This window comes from Hevea brasiliensis, chromosome 17, assembly GCF_030052815.1.
Source record: "Hevea brasiliensis isolate MT/VB/25A 57/8 chromosome 17, ASM3005281v1, whole genome shotgun sequence".
Taxonomy (NCBI): domain Eukaryota; kingdom Viridiplantae; phylum Streptophyta; class Magnoliopsida; order Malpighiales; family Euphorbiaceae; genus Hevea; species Hevea brasiliensis.
This window is the reverse complement of record NC_079509.1, coordinates 58,554,441-58,573,829: the sequence shown is the minus strand read 5'-3', so window position 1 is coordinate 58,573,829 and position 19,389 is coordinate 58,554,441. Positions and strand designations below refer to the sequence as shown.

The window sequence follows — 19,389 nt, the reverse complement described above, 5'->3', positions numbered from 1 at the left end:
TTTTAAATAATTTTTATTCATCATGTTTTTTAATTTTTTTTAGTTTTATTTTAATTAAAAATAATAAAAAAATTTTAATATTTAAATTTAGAAAAATATTTATTAAAAATAATATTTTGTTATATAATAATAAAATATAATAACTTTATTTAATTTAAAATTTATTAGACATCCACTAAAATATTATAGCTTATTTGATTTTGTTTTCAATATAAAATATTTCGAGGAGAAGAAAGGTTGTGGGCTAGTAGTAGAGTTAGGGTCATAGGTGTCACGATGGTAATAAATTGGCCCAATGAAACCACCGTGCGGCACTAGGCAACATAGGGGAGGAGGATGACGACAAAGTCGGCTGTCGTGCGGACAACGTAATAAATAACGTGAATCTGCTCTTTTCCTTGCCCACAACACATGACGACGACGTATTTATATTTATCCACACACTCATCCACAAACAGCTACTCACCAATGTGTTTATTAGTTATTAAATTAAATTTTTATATTTAAATTTATATGTTATATATATATATGTTTTAATTAATTTTATACATATTTTAATATAATTAATTTTATTGATCTAATTATAACAAAGGAGGCTCAAAAGACTTTTTCTCGAGCCTTGCTGCATGGACCATTGTGACTGTGACTTGTCAAGGTGGTTCTTGGGCTTAATTGCTAGCTCATATTAACTACCTCTAAACCAGCCCATGCCACTTTCAACAACCTCTCCTAGCTCAAATCCATATTCAGCCCTATCAATGATTCAGTGAAAATAGATTACATTTATACAATAAATAAATTTATAATAAACAAGAAAATTCTAACACTACATGCATTATTATTACCCTTAGTATAGAAAACACTAAATAGAAATGCACCGATATTTTCTCTTTTGTTGTATGAAAAATAGAGAATATTTTTTACACACAAACTTCTGAAAGACCATTTAAGAAATTTCTCTTTTTCTTATTTTTTTTTTAATTTCTATTTTAAACTACTTAATATATATATATTATTTTAATTTTAATTACTTTTAAATTATTTAATTATAATTATTATTTTTATTATAATAATTTTAATTATAATAAACTGTAATCATTACTCTAACAATGATTATTTTATCCTGTTTTAGTTTTTATTTTTAGTGTCTTTATTTTTTAAAGTTTTTTTTATTTTATTATTAAAAATAAATACTTTATATTTAATTTTTGCATGAATCTTTTAACATATATAATTATTTTAAAAAAGTTGTTTTGTTATTTTTAATTTAATTTTAAATTTGTTTTTAAATTTAAAAAAATTTTATACATTCAATTTATTTATATCAATGATTAATAATATAAAATACATATTTTTCAGTAATATTGATAAATGATAAATTATATTGAAAACTTATTATTTATTTTTTTATTTTAATAAAATTAATTATTTAATTACTAAAGAGTATACGAAATAAAAAAATAAAAAAATTAGTTAATATATTTTTTTAAAAAAAATTAAATAGCTAATTTTATTAAAATAGAAAATTAAACAGTAATTTTTAATTATATTTTAAAAAATAAAATTTAACTATTTTATAAAATTATTAAATATTAAAATATGAATATTAATATATATAGTTTTTTTTTTCTTTCACCCCACCAAATTGATGTGATGGTTAGGTTGACGAGAAACTAGGCATGAATATGATCTTCCTTTGCACAGCTTGAGCGATGGGTAGCCTAAAGAAATGCCACATGGGCTGTCAGTGGCCTAAATTGCATTAAAAATTGGATACAATTATACAAAATCAAAATTGAACCTTAGGAAAAAAAAATTATAAAAACAAAAATGTTCGATCTTTTTCGTGTCATCGGAGCTTTTTTTTTTTTTTATCCACCAAATTGACGTGATGGGTCGGTTGACGGCAAACTAGGCATGAACATGATCTTCTTTTGCACAGCTTGCACTCTCTTTTATTCGAGATGAACTCTTGTAATTTTAACACAAAGACAAGAACTGCAGAGGCAAATCTACTTCGAACTCTTGCTATTTTGTAGTGAAAAATGATTCTATAATCAACCCGCAGGAGCACCCCACATGTAAAATCCAAAAATGCTAGTAAATATTACATTAAGCCTGGAAATCTTGTCATATCAGGCAAATAATGCTAAAGACGCAATCGATTTCTCTGAGTCCGCGTTATTCCTCACTTGCCATTTTCAACTCAGATTCATCTTCCATTCCTCTTCTTTCTCTACCCAGATTGACAATTAAACTCACATCGTTTGTTCCATATTCACATGGCTTCTCTCAGCTTCACCCACATCAGAACCAGCGGCACCACCTCTTTTGCCCTTGTCAACACTCGGCCCACTTCTTTAACAACTCACCGTCACAGAAACAGAGTTGGGTTCTTGAGGGTCGTGGCTGATGCTGGTGCTAAACAGCCTCTGGGACTGCGAGAGCTTGATTTGACTGTTACTGTTAATGGGTTGCACTTGCCTAACCCATTTGTTATCGGCTCCGGTCCACCTGGTACCAACTACACGGTGATGAAGCGTGCCTTTGATAAGGTCTGGGGTGCTGTGATTGCCAAAACTGTGAGCGTTCCCTCCTTTTTATTGCTTTTATAAATTAGATCAAATATATAATAAATTCCCATGGAAATTAATGATTTTTATTTGTTGTTCATGTTCCTGTAGTAAATCTCTCAAAAATGAAATAGAAAAGTATAAAGACGGGTTTTGTGCATGGACTGTTTCTCTTTTTGACTGTAACTTGATGCTGAAAGTTTTATCTTCTATGAATAGTTATATTCTTATGTTTGACATATAAATGAAGTGCCAAGTATCTTTCTTTCTTTTTTTTTTTGGGAGAAGTGATTCTTTGTTTTTATACTTCTTTTGATGTTGAAATTTTGTGTTTGATCTCAATTAGTTAGGTGTCATTTGAAGCAGCAAAAGTTATAAATGTGACTCCCAGATATGCCCGACTAGGGCAGGTGCAAATGGCTCGGGTCAAATAATTGGGTGGGAGAATATAGAACTCATAAGTGACAGACCGCTTGAAACCATGCTGAAAGAATTCAAGCAGTTGAAAGAAGAATATCCTGATAGGATTCACATTGCTTCTGTCATGGAGGAGTATGACAAAGCCGCATGGGAGGAACTTATTGATCTAGTAGAGGTGGTGAGATCTGAAAAAGCTGAAAGGCAATAAAGGAGAAAGAGAGGGGGAGATCTGGCTTTTAAAGTTGTCGCAGATGGCCAGAATACGAATGCTAGCTTTTAAAAAGAGATACACGCATACAGTGTAATTTTTATCTTATTATTTTTTTTTCTTTGAGATAGAATACACGCACACAGTTTATGAATATGATTTGATATATTGGTAAAATCATAATAATTTTACTAAGACTCCTCATCCCATGTAAGTACTTTGCATACACAATTCACACCCGTTGTGAGATTTCGAAGGATCAGTCTCTGAATACACCCACGCAAATGCATGCCTCAACCATGGCGTCACACACCTGTAACTCAAATCGTTCATCCCTCAAGAAGCTTACTTTTTCTTTTATCTTAAAATAGAACATACGTACACAGTATTCAAGGACAAAATTTGATATTTGATAAAATTATGACAATTTTATTAAAATCTCTCATCCCATATAGGCACTACGCATATACACTTCACACTTGATGTGTGATTCAGAAGTACCTATCTTATTATTTTTACTCTTTACTTTTGAATTGGTCTTAATTGAAATATAAACTCAAATTTTAATATCATTAAATTAAAATTATTAATACACTTTATTTTTTTAATAATTATACAGGAAATAAATAATTATTTTTATAATTTATAATAAATTATTAATTATATATATATATTACCATATTTTTTATATTTACAAGTTTCTTTATATTTTTTTTCTTATATTTTAAAAAATATCGTTTTTCGCGCTCTTTTTTTGCGTTTTTTTCGTGTCCATGTTTCCGTTTTCATATTACATACATTAACACTATCATGAGCGTAACGGGAACCAATTTGAAAACCTTACGGCCGGAGCCTTGTGTTGAGGGGTGTGCAATCTTAAAAGCAAAAACAAGTTCCAACTTAACAATTATTCTCTCATAAAATTAATGCACTTCAATTTTTCTGTCAGATACTCAACTCCTGGGGGTTACTCTTCCAAAGCAGTCCATCCTCTTGCACTTGGGAAAGTTATGGCCATTGCCAAAATGATGAAGTCAAAATTTAATGATGAGCAGTACTCACTTTCTGCTACAGGAGGTGTTGAAGCTGGAGGTGATGCTGTTGAGTTTATTCTTCTTGGAGCAAACACCGTGCATGTAGGCAAGCTATGTTCTATCATGATGTGACTGTTACTATCTCATTTTATTCATCTACAACTATTAGACATGGATTGTCTGTTGAACTGTGCTTATATAAGGTTTTTAATTTTAAATTCTGAAGGCACTGGCAATTTCTAAACTCTGCTATGTAGGAACTCCACGAGGAGTCGTGTTGGTGTATTCTTTTATATACTTTCCTCTATGTATGAGATTTCCCTTGTATAATAAGCACATGGTTATTCTAGTCTTTTTGTGGATTAATTTCTTCTGTTGTCATTGAACTTACCACTAAATCAATCTCATTGAAGTCCTTAAATTTCAATTTGTTTCTTAAGAAAGGCTAAAACTTCATTTTATTGATTTTTTTTTCAACTTGGTAATTGTTAATTCTTTCAACATTTTCTTTTCGTTTCTTCATGGAACAGCACTAATAGGTTCTTCAGAGTATGAACCAGAATCCAATGTTTATCAAAAGTACAAAAGCAAGAAAATCAATCATGCTTTCCCGTTAATCGCAGTTTTCCAAAAACATGGGGCTTAGCTTACGCAAACGAGAAACTTCATAACATCCTAGCTTTAACACTTTTTGAGAGGGGGTGAGGGATGGGAAAGGAAGGGTAAAAGGAGGGATGTTAACCTTAATGCTTTGTTTGGGAAGGGGGGTACGGGAAGCGGGAGGGAAAATGAGTTGTGGGGCCCATAATTTTTTTTTTTCTTAACATTTGGGTCCCACTTCCCCATTCCCCACAACAACCCCCACCCCACACCAACCCCTGCTCCCCCCCTTCCCCTCCCCTCCCCTCCCCTCCCCCTTTGCTTCATCCCCTCTCCAAAAACAAAGCATAAGAGGTTGTTTGGGAACCGGTGGTGGGAAAGGAATGGCAAGTTGTTTCTCCCTTTACCCCCAAATATTGTCAAATGCTTACCCAGGGAAGGCAAATTATCTTCCCTCTTCCTTGTCAAGCAGGAGAAAATTGAAAACTAACCTTTCCTTCCCTTCCCTTCTCTTCTCCTTCCCTTCCTTTAACAATTTGATGGAGGGGATACATTTAATTATTACCATGACAGTTGCCTGTTATTAGAAAAATATGCATGATATTTGTGGGGCATATATATCTGGATCAAGCTATTGATTAATTGACATATTTGAGATGCTGTCTGTCGCCTATTGGCAGTTAAATTCTAACTCGCTGCACTAGTATGTTGATTTATTTAAGGCTGCTAGATTTTTCTCTTTTCAATCTTTCTTCTGAATAAAAGAAAAAATATTAAGTTCTTAGGTTACTGAACCGCCCCAAACATATTGTATGTTTTTAAGAAGTGTTTTTTTTTTTTTATATAAAATTTTTTACACCAACAATAAACTTATTCCGAAATTCTCAATAATATTTGGTGTAATGTAATTGAATATGAGGAATGAAATGAATTTTTAGTTCCCTGATAGTCTTAATTTTTTATTTGATTTCCTCCTACTATGTTCAGTTTATCTTACCAATTGTGAACTAAGATCTTGATTTTTATTGTAGGTCTGCACTGGGATTATGATGCATGGATATGATCTTATAAAGAAACTTTGTGATGAACTGAAGGATTTTTTGAAAATGCACAACTTCAGAGGGTACAATTTTATTGGAGATCTAACTAAATTTGGCTGTTTCTTTGCTATTACATTATGTTACCTGAAACTTCTTATTTCAATTTTGCTGATTTCTCAGGGTGTCTTGGGAGTATTTTACAACTCACATGGATTTGGTACAATGGCAGCAATAAGCGATTCAACTAAGGAAAGCTGTCAAAAAAGGTTTGCAGTCTGATAAAGATTGGACAGGACATGGTTTTGTAAAAGAGTCTGCGAGTTTCTGACTAAAATGCCCAAATACAGTAAGCGTCTCTCTTGTATGACTAAAATAAGTTGGATATTTTACTTAATATTCTATTTATATTTCAGCTTGAGCTTGTTCATTCTTTGAGTTGTATTGAATCTGAGAACAGCAATAACTTTTCTCATGCTTTTCCTTTTAGTTGATGCAAAGAAAAAATTGTTCTTACACATTAAAATGGAACACATTCTCTCTTTGCTTCATACAAGTCTTTGGTCAAATTGAGACTGTTATGTCCAGTAGTGTGGCCATGTAATGCTGTTGGATCACCTTTCTTCTTTTCCTGGCATGGACTTAAATCACGGTTGAGGTTTTTGGTGTCTATTTCGGATTTAAATCTAATGTTTGCCCTTATGCTATGCTATATATCTACTTTCACTGCTATGAAACTGAAAGGACATAAAGCAAGTGAAAAATAACATTTTTGAAAGCGGTTTTAGGGTTTGTTTGGCATTTCCATTGAGAAAAGCACTATCTCAAAACAAGCTTGTAGATGGTAAGATGGACCATACTTGAATTCATGATGACTAGTATTATGTTACATGTATCCTCCAAGACAATGGTTTCAATATAATTAGTCATAATTAGTATCCAATTTCGTCAAAAACAACTCTGCATTTTGCTCATTCTTGGGTCCATCATGCACTAGTCATGCTTCCTCCTGCACAAGAATTTCCAGATTCAATGGTTAGTGCCATTTGTACCTCTATTACAATTGTTTTGTTGGTATTAGAAATATCTGCAGGGGCTGGGATTATCAGGATTTGAACCCATTCATTGCTCAACATTATATTTGTATTACCCTTGAAATTTTAGTAACTCTTTCTTAAATTGTTTTTACTAAATATATTGGAGATGAAATCACAAAGGGTTATTTAAGATAGTTTGGTCATATAAAATATAGAAAATCAAATGTTTCGTTACATAAGTGTGATAAGTTAATAAGAAAATGAGTGAAAAAGAGAAAAGGAAGGTCTAAAACAACATGGTAGGAAATAGTATCAAAAGATTTATAAACTTTTGATATTAATAAAAATCTGGTGTTTGATCAAGTTAAAGGGCAAAATTGATCTATATGACCGATCTAAATAGTATCAAATACTATTATCCTATTTAAATAACAGTTACATCAACATAATGACAAACTATTCATAGTGATAACTAGATAAAAAAAATAATTATGATTTTTTAAAAAGAAAAATTATTTTTAACATATAAGAAAATAATTATTTTATGTGATTCATCACTATCGATTTGTTATTATAACATTGGTTTATTATAACGGTAGTAGTATATAATTACTCCAAACAATATGATGTACTTTATGTTGATTGTGACTGCATAGTCTTAGCTTTACAGAAGTAGTAGACCTAGCTAGTGACGATAAACTTCCATAAGATGAAGACTTAGATTAAATTATGCAAAAGGTAGGTCCTCGCAGAAATAGGAAATAGAAAAGAAGAGAAGATTGGAGGTTACTCACCTGATGTCTGATGAAGTGGTGGAATGATCAGAAGTTTCAGGATAGGTTGTGGTGAGCTCTCTAAGTTGCATATGCATGCTATTGATGAAAGCTACTGTTTCATGCTGAGGTTCCTCCATTGCTTCTTTCAACTTGGTTAGAGCTAAGCAATATGCTTCCTGCACGCCCATTCATTTTAATACAATCAACTGTTTCTGCTTATCGATATCCAATATACTTCCGTTGAAAAATTGAGCAGGAAAATAAAATTCATCTTTTGATTTTCTATATTAAATAAAAATATTCAGAATCTATATGAACTTTTCCTTTTCTTTAATTAGTTTGGCATCAAAGAAATAATAATAATAATAATAACAATAATAATAATAATAATAAAATGCGTCACGTCTTTTTCAACAGATCATACCATGCTTAGCTAACTACAAGGCTTTTCTACACATTATCCAATCCATGAAAGGCCTTTCAAACCCCACTCACTCAGATAAATATTTGTCCTTATTTGCTATCTCTCCTTACTTGTAGGAACGTATTTTTATTTCTTATATATATATATATATATATGAAATTAGATGCAGGCAAAAATACTAAGAGAGTAATTTAGCTCACCATGAAGTGATCTAGATCTGTCTGAGTTAACAAGCTAGAACTGGGCATTGCACCAGCAGCTAGCTTCTGCTTCATAATGTTATGACTTTGGTCTGCTTCATCAATGCTACCAACCTAGAAAAGAAACTGTAAATAGTCAAAGTAGTGCTACTATTTTATTCTTTTTAACAAAAAAATTTATTTTTCTTTGCGTCCTTTTAACATAGAAATTTCTTTAGTAAAGAGATTATGAGGATTTGAAATCTGATCATGTACTCAATAACTATAGACTGCTTGAAAATCTTTAACTATCTTGAATAAAGGCCTAGCTAGGTGATGGATCTTGCCATGGAGGGTTAGAATATAAAAGAATTAATCTCGTTAATTATAAACACTAGAGTTGTTGTGAATCTGCTCTCTGGTGGTCCTCTCCCAAAGCACATTTCTTTCAGAGAGAAAGGCTAAAAACCCAACAAAATGATGAAAAGGTAGATGATTTTACAGGGTTCATTCTTGACAAACCAAGAGTGCATACAAAGAAGAGAGAGAGAGAAAGGGAGAGAGAGAGAGAGAGAGGGAGAAACCTTCAAACAGTCCTTGTGAGTCTGAACCAAGAGTTCATACAAAGGATGGCTAGAGATTCTCTTCTTGAGAGCCTCTGCCTCTTCCTCTTCTTTTTCCTTACCAGTACTCTTACTCTCCATTTTCACCAAACAGTAGATAGTATTGAAATTTAACTTGCAGCAACTGTAGTCTACTTTTGCCACATTTGCTCATATATAAGAAAGATCACTATTATCACAAAATAGCATCAAAGAAGAGTATTTTTTATTGACCCATGCATGCAAAAATCAATGGTATCAGTCAGAGAACACTCATTGAGGTGTTTGGCCTTTTTTTCTTTCATCTCTGTCTTTTTACATTGATGAAAGTTACAGTTCAATAGGTCTCGAATAATGGGGAGCTTTGGTCGTACATAGCCACTGCTTGCTTCGTCTTTATCTTTCTTCTTTCTACTGCTCATTCTCCCACCTTTTCTTCAAGAAAATCCAAATTCGTTACTGTTGTTATTTATTGCCGACTCTTTTTTGTCATGGGTATTGTTTCTTCACAGTTTTTACACATGAAAAGAGAATGATTTGCTACTGTTTATCTCTTCTGAAAATTGTACACTTCTTTTACTTGTACCACAACCAAGTATTTTGGTCCTTTTTCATACTGAAAGAAGAAAAGATTTCATTTGCTTAGTGCCAAAGTAAAACACCACTGTCTTGTTATTTTAATATTTTATTAAGTAAAATTTATTAAATTTAATTTTAAATTAATTTTTTAATATTATCTAATTAATATATTTAAAAATATATATTTTTCTTGCTCTTTCAACCATAATACCAAATATATCCTTATCTTGTAGATAATGAATTCAAATTTTCTTCTAATTTTTCTTTATATCCAAGTAATATTTAAAGGACAAAGTATAATTTAGATGAAAATAATATGTACTAAGTTGAAGTATGGAAAAATATTTTATATTTTCATATTTACTAGTGAAGTTTCTTTTTGCTTTATAACCCATATAAATGCACACTCTATAATCAATATGTCGATCCATGGGACACGCTCACTAATTTATGAACATCAACTCAGGGCACCACACACTAGCCTGGCTAAAACCATTTGCTTTCTCTTTTTTTTTTTTCAAAAAATTAGAACACACACGAATTAGTAATAGTTATCGAATCATTATTAAAATTATAACTAAATTTTAATAAAATTCTTATTGCTATATAATCCTCACACATATTTCGTAATCGATATAGGACACCAAAACGCTATTATTTTCGGGCTTGAGTTTTAGCCTTTTTTTTCTTTTGACATTTTAATATCCTGCTGTTGATCTCAGTTAGTATTTAAGTGACAAAATCCATAAAACCATCAAGAAAGTTGACGTGGCATATTAAAATTATTTTTATCACATATCAGCAAGTGGATCCCACGTTCCGAAGTGCATCGTCATATCCACCTCCAATTATAGACTTTAAGAGTATGCTTACACCGTTTGACTTTTCTTAAGTGTTGAACACAACGGGACACTTCTTGTATCCAAATATAAATATATAAAGCATAAAGCTTTTAGATAAATACATCTGCAGCTAATCCAATGTTAAAACAAGATTTACTGAGCCACAGCTTATTAAACCTATACAGCAGCTCTACAATGAATCATCTGTCCTTAATTTGTAAGGTGTCTTCCACAAAATTAATTACAAATACAAACATATCGAAAATGGGATTCTACTATAACAGACAGGATCAAAATTTTGCATTACTATTATTTTATTTATTTTTAATTCTCCAATACTGAAAGGTTATATAGTATAAGCCATGCAAACCTCCACAAGAGCAGCATGAGGGATGTTCAGTGCCACAGGAGGTTCTCTACAGTTCTTATCAAGAAAAACATAGGTCATGATCAAATATTTCTTGATGAAAGTTGAGTCATCGCGCAATGATAGAGTGGTACTGCCCTAAGAAATATGCAGCACCACTCTCCCTGGCATTAATCAGTTCTTGTAGCTCCTCCCTTACAGATACCAGCATTTTAGGAGTATTCTCAGGTAATATAAACCTTACTTTTTTTCTATTTACAGGACCAACTTTCTCAATCAAATCAGTGGCTGGACCGACTTAAGTTTCAGCATTTGCCATGTTTGCAGGCCCTAAATTAATGGAGCTGCTGTCAGGGAAAGGAATCAATGCATTTCCAACTTGTGATGGCTTCCCAACAACCATCATTCTTCAGGAGAAATCTGGGACTCTGAATCATTTTCTTCTAGTGAAATGAATTCTCCAATTGAACGAATAATCTGCTCCTCAAAATCATCCGTATCCCTGATTTGATCACAGTATCCGCATCTCACAATGCACCTGTAGATTTTGTAGCCTTTGGCACCAATCCTGCCTACAAGATACCTCTCACATGGGGGCACATAATGCACTGGTAGTGACTTGAATGATACAAAAATCAACACTTGATGGAATGCAGGAAGGTTTGTGACGAAATGTGAGAAGAAAGCCGGGATTCCTGGGCACTCTTGAAACTCCAAGTCTGGGGCAAAAATCTATAAGCCATTATGTAGGCACTTTGTCTTATATATCAAACTCATATTACTTCTTAGTTCCATAATGCTATGCGAGCATGACTGTAAGGTCAACGCTGAAATGAGAACTAGATACCAACCTCCTATGTGGAAACTCAACATACACGCTGATATACATACAGCCTCAACAAACCCAAAAAATAACAGAACATCCTGATAGCAACAAGGTCTTCTCCCAATGCAAAGCAATCACAAGAGACATCAAATAAGTAGCAACTACCATTCCAGAAACAATTGCCAGACCTGTAACAGATTTAATCAGTAAATGCCAATAGAAACATGTCAATTCATAGTATTGCTGTATACTTCCAATTCAAAATTTTTGAAAGTATCTGAGATACTTTAGATATTGTAATAGAATATATAAGAAGCTGACTGAAAAATATTGAGGTCGGGATCCATCGATATTCTTAGTTCCACTGTTATCCAATATTTTTTTCTCTCTAATTATCACTATCATTTTCTACTCAAAAGCTGTTACCAACTCAAAACAGATAAAGCATACCTACTGCAGTTGCAATTCTGTGTAAGTCATGGAAACCAATGGTGACTGTGAGGCTGAGGACCATCAGCAACCAATTGACATCTGGAATGTAGACCTGCCCATGATGGTTATTTGATGTATGTATAACTTTTACTCTAGGGAAACAACCAAGAGCCAGGCAATGGTTTATAATGGAGAAGCTAGCTGTTATTGTTGCTTGGCTTCCGATAACTGAAGCAAGCAGAGACAAGAATATGAAGACATGACCAAGATGTTTTTTGAGCTATTTCGTTACCTGGATTGATTTCTTTGAGAAATGACCCAAATCTGCGAACATTGCCTCTGATCCTGTAAGGGAAAAGAGTCTAGTGGTTAAAAACAATTGGTATATCTAAAAATTCCAAAAATTAAAATTATGCCAATGTGGAATACAACAAGCACTTTAGTCCATGCTAACGGACCTGCAACACAAAGAAGAATGCTACCTAATGACCTCCAACTCCTTTTGTCGATACTTCTGACAAATTTGTACATACATACCGGAGAGATTGCACCAAGGATTTTAGGGTTAAAATGGAATGTGTTATATATGTCCACTCCGCTGATAAGTAAGAGCCATATCGTAACAATTGGGGCAAAAATAAACCCAATTTTACGGGTCCCATAGTGCTGCAGAATGAAAAGGCAGGCCAAAATAGCACATGCAAATGCAACTGGTACATCTGAAAATAAAAATTAAAAGACCATGAACGCAAATTTAAATGTGGTTTAGTAAACTGTTCAATGTTCATTATCAAAATATAATACAGTTTACTAAATTATTCCCCTTCCTCACAAGAAGTTCTTGCAAAAGTAATGAACAGGTCCCAGTAGATCATATACCAGCAAGTAGGTCACAGAATTGGGCAGCACTGACCTTTTATAATAGCTAAGAAGCATGAACAGAGATCTGAGTATCTGAAGACTTCAGAGAATGATCTCTCCTCAAATGACAAACACATAAGCAGCTATAAGTTGACAAAGTGGCAAGTGATCAACAAGTTCAACAAAAATGTCAAATTCCTAGAATCATGGCTAAGAATCAACTCCTGATGCTTTAGATTACAGGATCACCTCACACTGACTTGCTCCTTAATCTATGATTTCTATCCAAAAGCCCCTTTATATTAGTATACAGGTAGTGCAGGAAGACTAAAGGGTTTGTTTTTAGAATGAATATTCGGAAATTGAAGGTTGACAAGTGTAGTAACAGAAAAGTTGCAAAACCATAGCTTAGGTTGGAATAGCCTAGCAAAATCAACACAGTTTATGCAACCTTAGATACTTTCATGGAGCCAAAACCCTACTTATCACTTTGTTGTTAATAAATGTCATCCAATTCCAACCACATAAACTATATAGGCACATGATATTTTACAAAGATTACATGGATCAGACCAGCATATGCAATATAGTTTGACAAATAACTTTGGTCCAAAGACAGGACGACCAGTAGCTACAATTCAACATCCTTAACATGTTGCTTCCAGCTATAGAATGATTAATATGAAACTGGAAAATTTCCCCATTTGAAGAAACAAGTAGCCCTTAAAAACAGGATATGCTCCTATTTCAGAGAAGAAATTATTAAAAAAAATGTTAAATTTGGTATTCTCTACACATCTGCTATCATTAATATGGCCCCAGGCCCCCAGCTAATTGGATGTTTAAACCACTTCAAAAACCAGAAGCTCAAATCCTCGAACCAACCCCACATTCCCCCTTCTCTTGCTTTTGTCTTCTTTTCTCAATCACCATATTATCTTTCAATACGACACCTCCATAATTGACCACAACTTTTTCACTAGTCCACTAGGGAACCTTCAAAAAGCAGAGATTTTAACCTTCAATGTTCCAAGGGAATAAAGATTTGTAGTTTGCCTTGTTTGTTTCATCACTCTCCCAGTTTGAATGTTGAGTAAAGTCCTAGTAGGAAATGAGCACTGAATTATGGTGGCACAAAGGACAAAACTAATTTAGGGAAGTAGGAATTTTGTGGATACAATTGCACTATGGAAAATAAAGATCATCAAAGAACCATGTACAAAGATAAAAATTCAATAAGGCATAAAAAGAAAACGAAAAGTAGTGTGTGAATAATATCCCAACCATAGGAATCTTACATCTTTCAATAGCATCTGATAAGGAACGCTGTGTCTGCGGTGAAGATGAGTCTGGAGAAAACCAAAACTTATAAGTAAAATCATTAAATGATATTTGATCAGAAGGCTGTTATACAACATGAAAATGTATTTATCATCTTTATATATTCAATTTCATAGCTTGCTCTTACATTTAATTTTTGACAATGCTTGTTAAAGACCAGAGGAAGCTGATAATACTGGCAAGAGACATCAACATTGTTATGTCAGTAGACAAAGAGGGAAGAGAACAAGAAATAAAATATTTATCAATTTTTCAACACTGAAAAAAAAATCAAATTTTGATAAAGAATGTTGAACCTGAAATGGATGGGGTAAGCACCGCATCCCCAATTAACATACAAGCTCCAAACAGTGCTAAAAAGAGCATTAGATAGTGACTACTTTTATGTTTATCGAAAGCTCTTCTGCCCTTGATTCGGCCTTGATCCTGAGAGGGCTTCCTTCTCATGATGCATCAACTCGTTGGTGTTTCTGTCATCTGGAAGCAGACCCACTTTAGGATGCCTGCTTAATAATGAGTGCAAAGCGAAAGTACCACCTGCAAGAAGTTGTCAAATTAAGGAACTCTGTTGCTATCCTTTTAAAATAATCCTTTAAGCTTAACTAACAGTTACTAATGGCCATTACCCTCACCATTGTCATCAGCCCTCAGTATTATGAATGCATACTTAAGAAAAGAAATGATGGTCAGTGTCCAGAAAATAAAGGAGAAGCATTCATATGCAGTTTCATCTGACTGGAAATCATCTGTCGGAATTGTCCCAAAGACATATAATGGGGCAGTACTCAAGAGACCATAAACCACTTCAAGGCTTTGAAATGACAGAATAAGTGTGTGCCTCCATGTCTCCTTCATAATCACATCAGAAATGCAGATAACATCATCAAAACTAGGGACAAAGTTCATGCTGCACCGAGTTAGTGGTTATCGCATTAATTAGTTGAAATCAATGCAGAGATAATGCAAGTTAGCACACTAATGATTGCATTCTAAACGTTAATCTATTAGTACTTAACACAAATCATCCATATTCAGGATGCATACAAGGCTGGAATGGGAATTGAAGCACATGTTTTCTACTCGAAAAATGGAAGCATGAGAAGCTTAACTCTTTTAAAGTCTATTAAGATGTGGTTCGTGCAGAGGATCCAAGAGACCATCTGCAAGTATAATACATGCCAACTGTAACATTAAATTGCATAGATAACTTCTGAGAACCCAATTCTCTCACTCACTATGAGAAGTATTTTTCTATTGTTCACTGCATGTTTAAAAGGATTTCCTTTACCACACCTGATGGAGGTAGCCCTTCCCCTCCATTAAACGTACAAACCCCAAGTGAATTCCTTAAATGAGGGATAAGATCATTTTTCTTCAAGAGAACTAGATTACACCAACCCCATCACTTCTACAATCTACATATACAGGTAATTCTCCACATGGAAATTTAGGGTTATGTCATGCCGCCTAGATAAGGTTCTCAAAATCAGTGATGAAAAGAAATTTAGCCATTAAGCCTGACTGTCTTGTACCTTGACCGCTCAGTATGGTGGAGAGATAAAGAGCTTTTAAAAACTTTCATCTCTTATATCCAAAAATTCCAATGGTCAGTGTTTTAGGAAGTCCATCCTATAATTATGTAAATAATATTCTTTCTTAATTTGTTATAGGAAGTTAATCCTATACAACTCAACTCAACTCAACTCAACTAAGCTTTTATCCCAAAAATTTGAGGTCGGCTATATTGATTCTCTTTCTCCACTCTAAACGATTTTGGGTTAAATCCTCAAAAATTTGTAATGCTTCTAGGTCATATTGTACTACTCTCCTCCAAGTCAATTTAGGTCTACCCCTTTTTTTTTTCTATCCTCTAACCTAATGTGCTCTACTTGTCTAACTGGAGCCTCTGTATGTCTACGCTTCACATGACCAAACCACCTCAATCTCCCTTCTATCAATTTATCCTCAATTGGTACCACTCCTACCTTTTCTCTAATACTCTCATTACGAACTTTATCTAGTTTAGTATGCCCACTCATCCACCTTAATATTCTCATCTCTGCAACTCTTATCTTAGACGCATACGACTCCTTCAATACCCAACACTCACTACCATATAACATAGCCGGTTGTATGGCTGTACGGTAAAATTTTCCTTTCAACTCACTGAGAATCTTGCTATCACATAAAACTCCCGTGGCACGTCTCCACTTCAACCATCCGGCTTTAATCCTATAACTAACATTCTCCTCACATCCCCCATCTACTTGAAGGACCGAGCCGAGATATTTAAAGTGATTACTTTGGGACAGTACCACTCCATCCAAACTAACTCCTTTCCTATCACCAGTTTGGCCTCCACTAAACTTGCAATGCATATATTCTGTCTTCGTTCTACTTAACTTAAAGCCATTTAACTCTAGAGTACTTTTTCAAAGCTCTAGCTTTCTGTTGACTCCTTCTCGCGTCTCATCTATCAAAACAATATCATCCGCAAACATCATGCACCAAGAAATACTCTCTTATATATGTTTCGTCAATTCATCTAAAACTAATGTAAAAAGGTAAGGGCTTATAGCTGATCCTTGGTGTAATCCAATTGAGATAGAAAAATCTCTTGTGTCCCCTCCCACTGTGCTCACAATAGTAATTGCTCCTTCATACATATCTTTCAACACTTGTATGTACCTAATAGATACCCTCTTTTGTTCTAACACACTCCATAGGACATCTCTTGGAGCACTATCATAAGCCTTCTCCAAATCAATAAAAATCATGTGTAGATCTTTCTTCACATCTCTATATTTCTCCATCAAGCTTCTAACGAGAAAGATCGTTTCCATAGTTCAACAACCGGGCATGAAGCCAAATTGATTGAGAGAGATAGAAGTATCATGACGTAATTGATGCTCCACAACTCTCTCCCACAACTTCATAGTATAACTCATAAGTTTAATTCCCCTATAGTTCGAGCAACTCTGTATGTTTCCCTTTTTTTAAAAAATAGTACTAAAATACTGCTCCTCCATTCATCAGGCATTTTCTTTGACTTTAGAATCTTATTAAATAATTTAGTTAACCATGCCACTCTCATATCTCCCAAACACTTCCACACTTCAATTGGTATTCCATCGGGTCCACAGGCTTTACCCATTTTCATTCTCTTAAATGCTTTATTTACTTTTAAAGATCTAATCCTTCTAGTATAATTCACATTCTTTTCTATCGTTCTATAGTCTATATTCACGCTATTACCATTTTGACTATTATTAAAAAGATCATTAAAATAATTTCTCCATCTTTCTTTAATGTCCTCATCTTTCACCAACACTTTTCCTTCTTTATCCTTAATGCACCTAACTTGATTGAGATCTTGACATTTCCTTTCTCTCTTCCTTGCTAATCTATAAATATCTTTCTCCCCTTCTTTAGTTTCAAGTTTCTCATATAACTTTTCAAAGGCCTGTGCTCTTGCTTGACTAACTGCCTTTTTTGCCTCTTTCTTTGCTATCTTGTACTGTTCATATGCCTCATTATTATCACATTTAGGTAATTTCTTATACCATTCTCTTTTTCTCTTCACTGCCTTTTGTACTTCCTCATTCCACCACCATCTCTCTTTTGAGAGTGGTCCATGTCCTTTAGACTCTCCAAGTACTTTTCTAGCTACTTCTTTAATCTTTGATGCCATATGTATCTACATATCATTAGCCTCCATATTCAGCTTCTATGCTTCGGACTCGAGAAGCTCATTTTTTAACTTCACTTGCTTTACTCCTTTGAACTCCCACCACTTTGTTCGAGCTACACTATTTCTTCTCACCTTACTTGAATTGTTCCTAAATTTGACATCCAAGACCACTAACCGATGTTGACTTGTTAAAGCCTCTCCTGGAATGACCTTGCAATCCTTGCATAGAGCTCTATTTGTCTTCCTGGTTAAGAGAAAGTCGATTTGGCTTCTATATTGCCCACTTTTGAAAGTCACTAAATGTGACTCTCTTTTTATAAAGTAGATATTTGCTTGTATTAGGTAGTATGCCATAGCAAAATCCATGACGCTTTTTCCCTCTTCATTTCGACTGTCTAAACCAAAATCTCCATGAACATTCTCATAGCCTTACCTATCACTTCCTACATGTCCATTCAAATCTCCACCAATGAAAATATTCTCTTCATTCGGTATGCTTTGCATTAAATCATCCATATCTTCCCAAAACCTTTGTTTACTCTCACTATCTAGTCCTATTTGTGGGGCATAAGCACTAACTACATTTATTATTTTTCCTTCTAGTACTAGCTTTACTAGTATAATTCTATCTCCTACTCTTTTCACAGCTATTACAGCATCTTTCAATGTTCTGTCTATGATTATGCCCACTCCGTTCTTATTTCTCTCCTTTCCGATAAACCACAGTTTGTACCCTGAATTACCCACTTCCTTGCTTTTCTCTCCTACCCATTTAGTCTCCTGAATGCATGCAATATTCACCCTTTTCCTTTCCAAGGTATTCACAAGCTCCATTAATTTTCCTATAAGTGATCCAACATTCCAAGTACCAACCCTGATTCTCTCCCTATCCTGTTCCTTCCTAATTGGTCTCCTTTTATGATATCTTCTATTGTTTTCTATGTCTATCTTGTGTTCTGTTCCGCTATCTGTTCTACTATCTATCCTATGGACTAACTTCTTTACCTACACCCGTCCATGATGTGGGAACCCTTGCTCACTTAACACCATACCTGGGCGCCAGCATGGCGCGTAGCTTTCGGTGAACGCCCTACACCCTTGCATATTTCTCACTACACTCGGGCTCCGATGTAGCGCGTCGTTAGTAGAGGACGCATAGGAAGTTAATCCTATAATTATGTAAATAATATTCTTTCTTAATTAGTTAGCTAATTAGTTAGCATAATTATTGAGATATCTTTCTAATTAGAATACTTAATTTTAGGATTCTTTGTATATAAATTTATTGTATCTCATTCAATAAAATATACAGAAAAATATTCTCTTCATGGTATCAGAGCCTGGTTGGAGAAGATTTTTTTTTTTTTTTGAGAAAACCATCAGAATCATTACTGTGGAGTTAGGTCACTGTCTCAAGGTGACATTTATCTCTCACCGCGCACCCAGGAAGGAAGACCCCTCGCCAGCAACCTCACCCAGAAAATCCGGTCACCAGGAGGCCGGTAAGTGAGTCTCATGGGCCAATACAAGTCTTGCTGCCGTCCCACTTGCCGGCACATG

At 34.1% G+C, this 19,389-nt stretch overlaps 1 protein-coding gene and 2 pseudogenes across 1 annotated transcript; 1 reads left to right on the top strand and 2 right to left on the bottom strand.

The window, feature by feature from the left end:
• The first annotated feature begins 1,958 nt into the window (after positions 1-1,958).
• On the top strand, positions 1,959-4,587 carry LOC110650863 (dihydropyrimidine dehydrogenase (NADP(+)), chloroplastic-like; annotated as a pseudogene).
• A 1,739-nt stretch (positions 4,588-6,326) lies between these two features.
• LOC110650862 (homeobox protein knotted-1-like 2) lies at positions 6,327-9,054 on the bottom strand. The gene is made up of 4 exons (XM_058140186.1): positions 8,873-9,054; positions 8,310-8,423; positions 7,704-7,861; positions 6,327-6,881 (listed from the first exon to the last, which is right to left on the bottom strand). Exons 1-4 carry the CDS (start codon positions 8,990-8,992, stop codon positions 6,866-6,868), a joined length of 408 nt encoding a protein of 135 aa, XP_057996169.1. The 5' UTR covers positions 8,993-9,054; the 3' UTR covers positions 6,327-6,865.
• A 1,527-nt stretch (positions 9,055-10,581) lies between these two features.
• Positions 10,582-15,044, bottom strand: LOC110650861 (probable potassium transporter 9; annotated as a pseudogene).
• Positions 15,045-19,389: the final 4,345 nt, after the last annotated feature.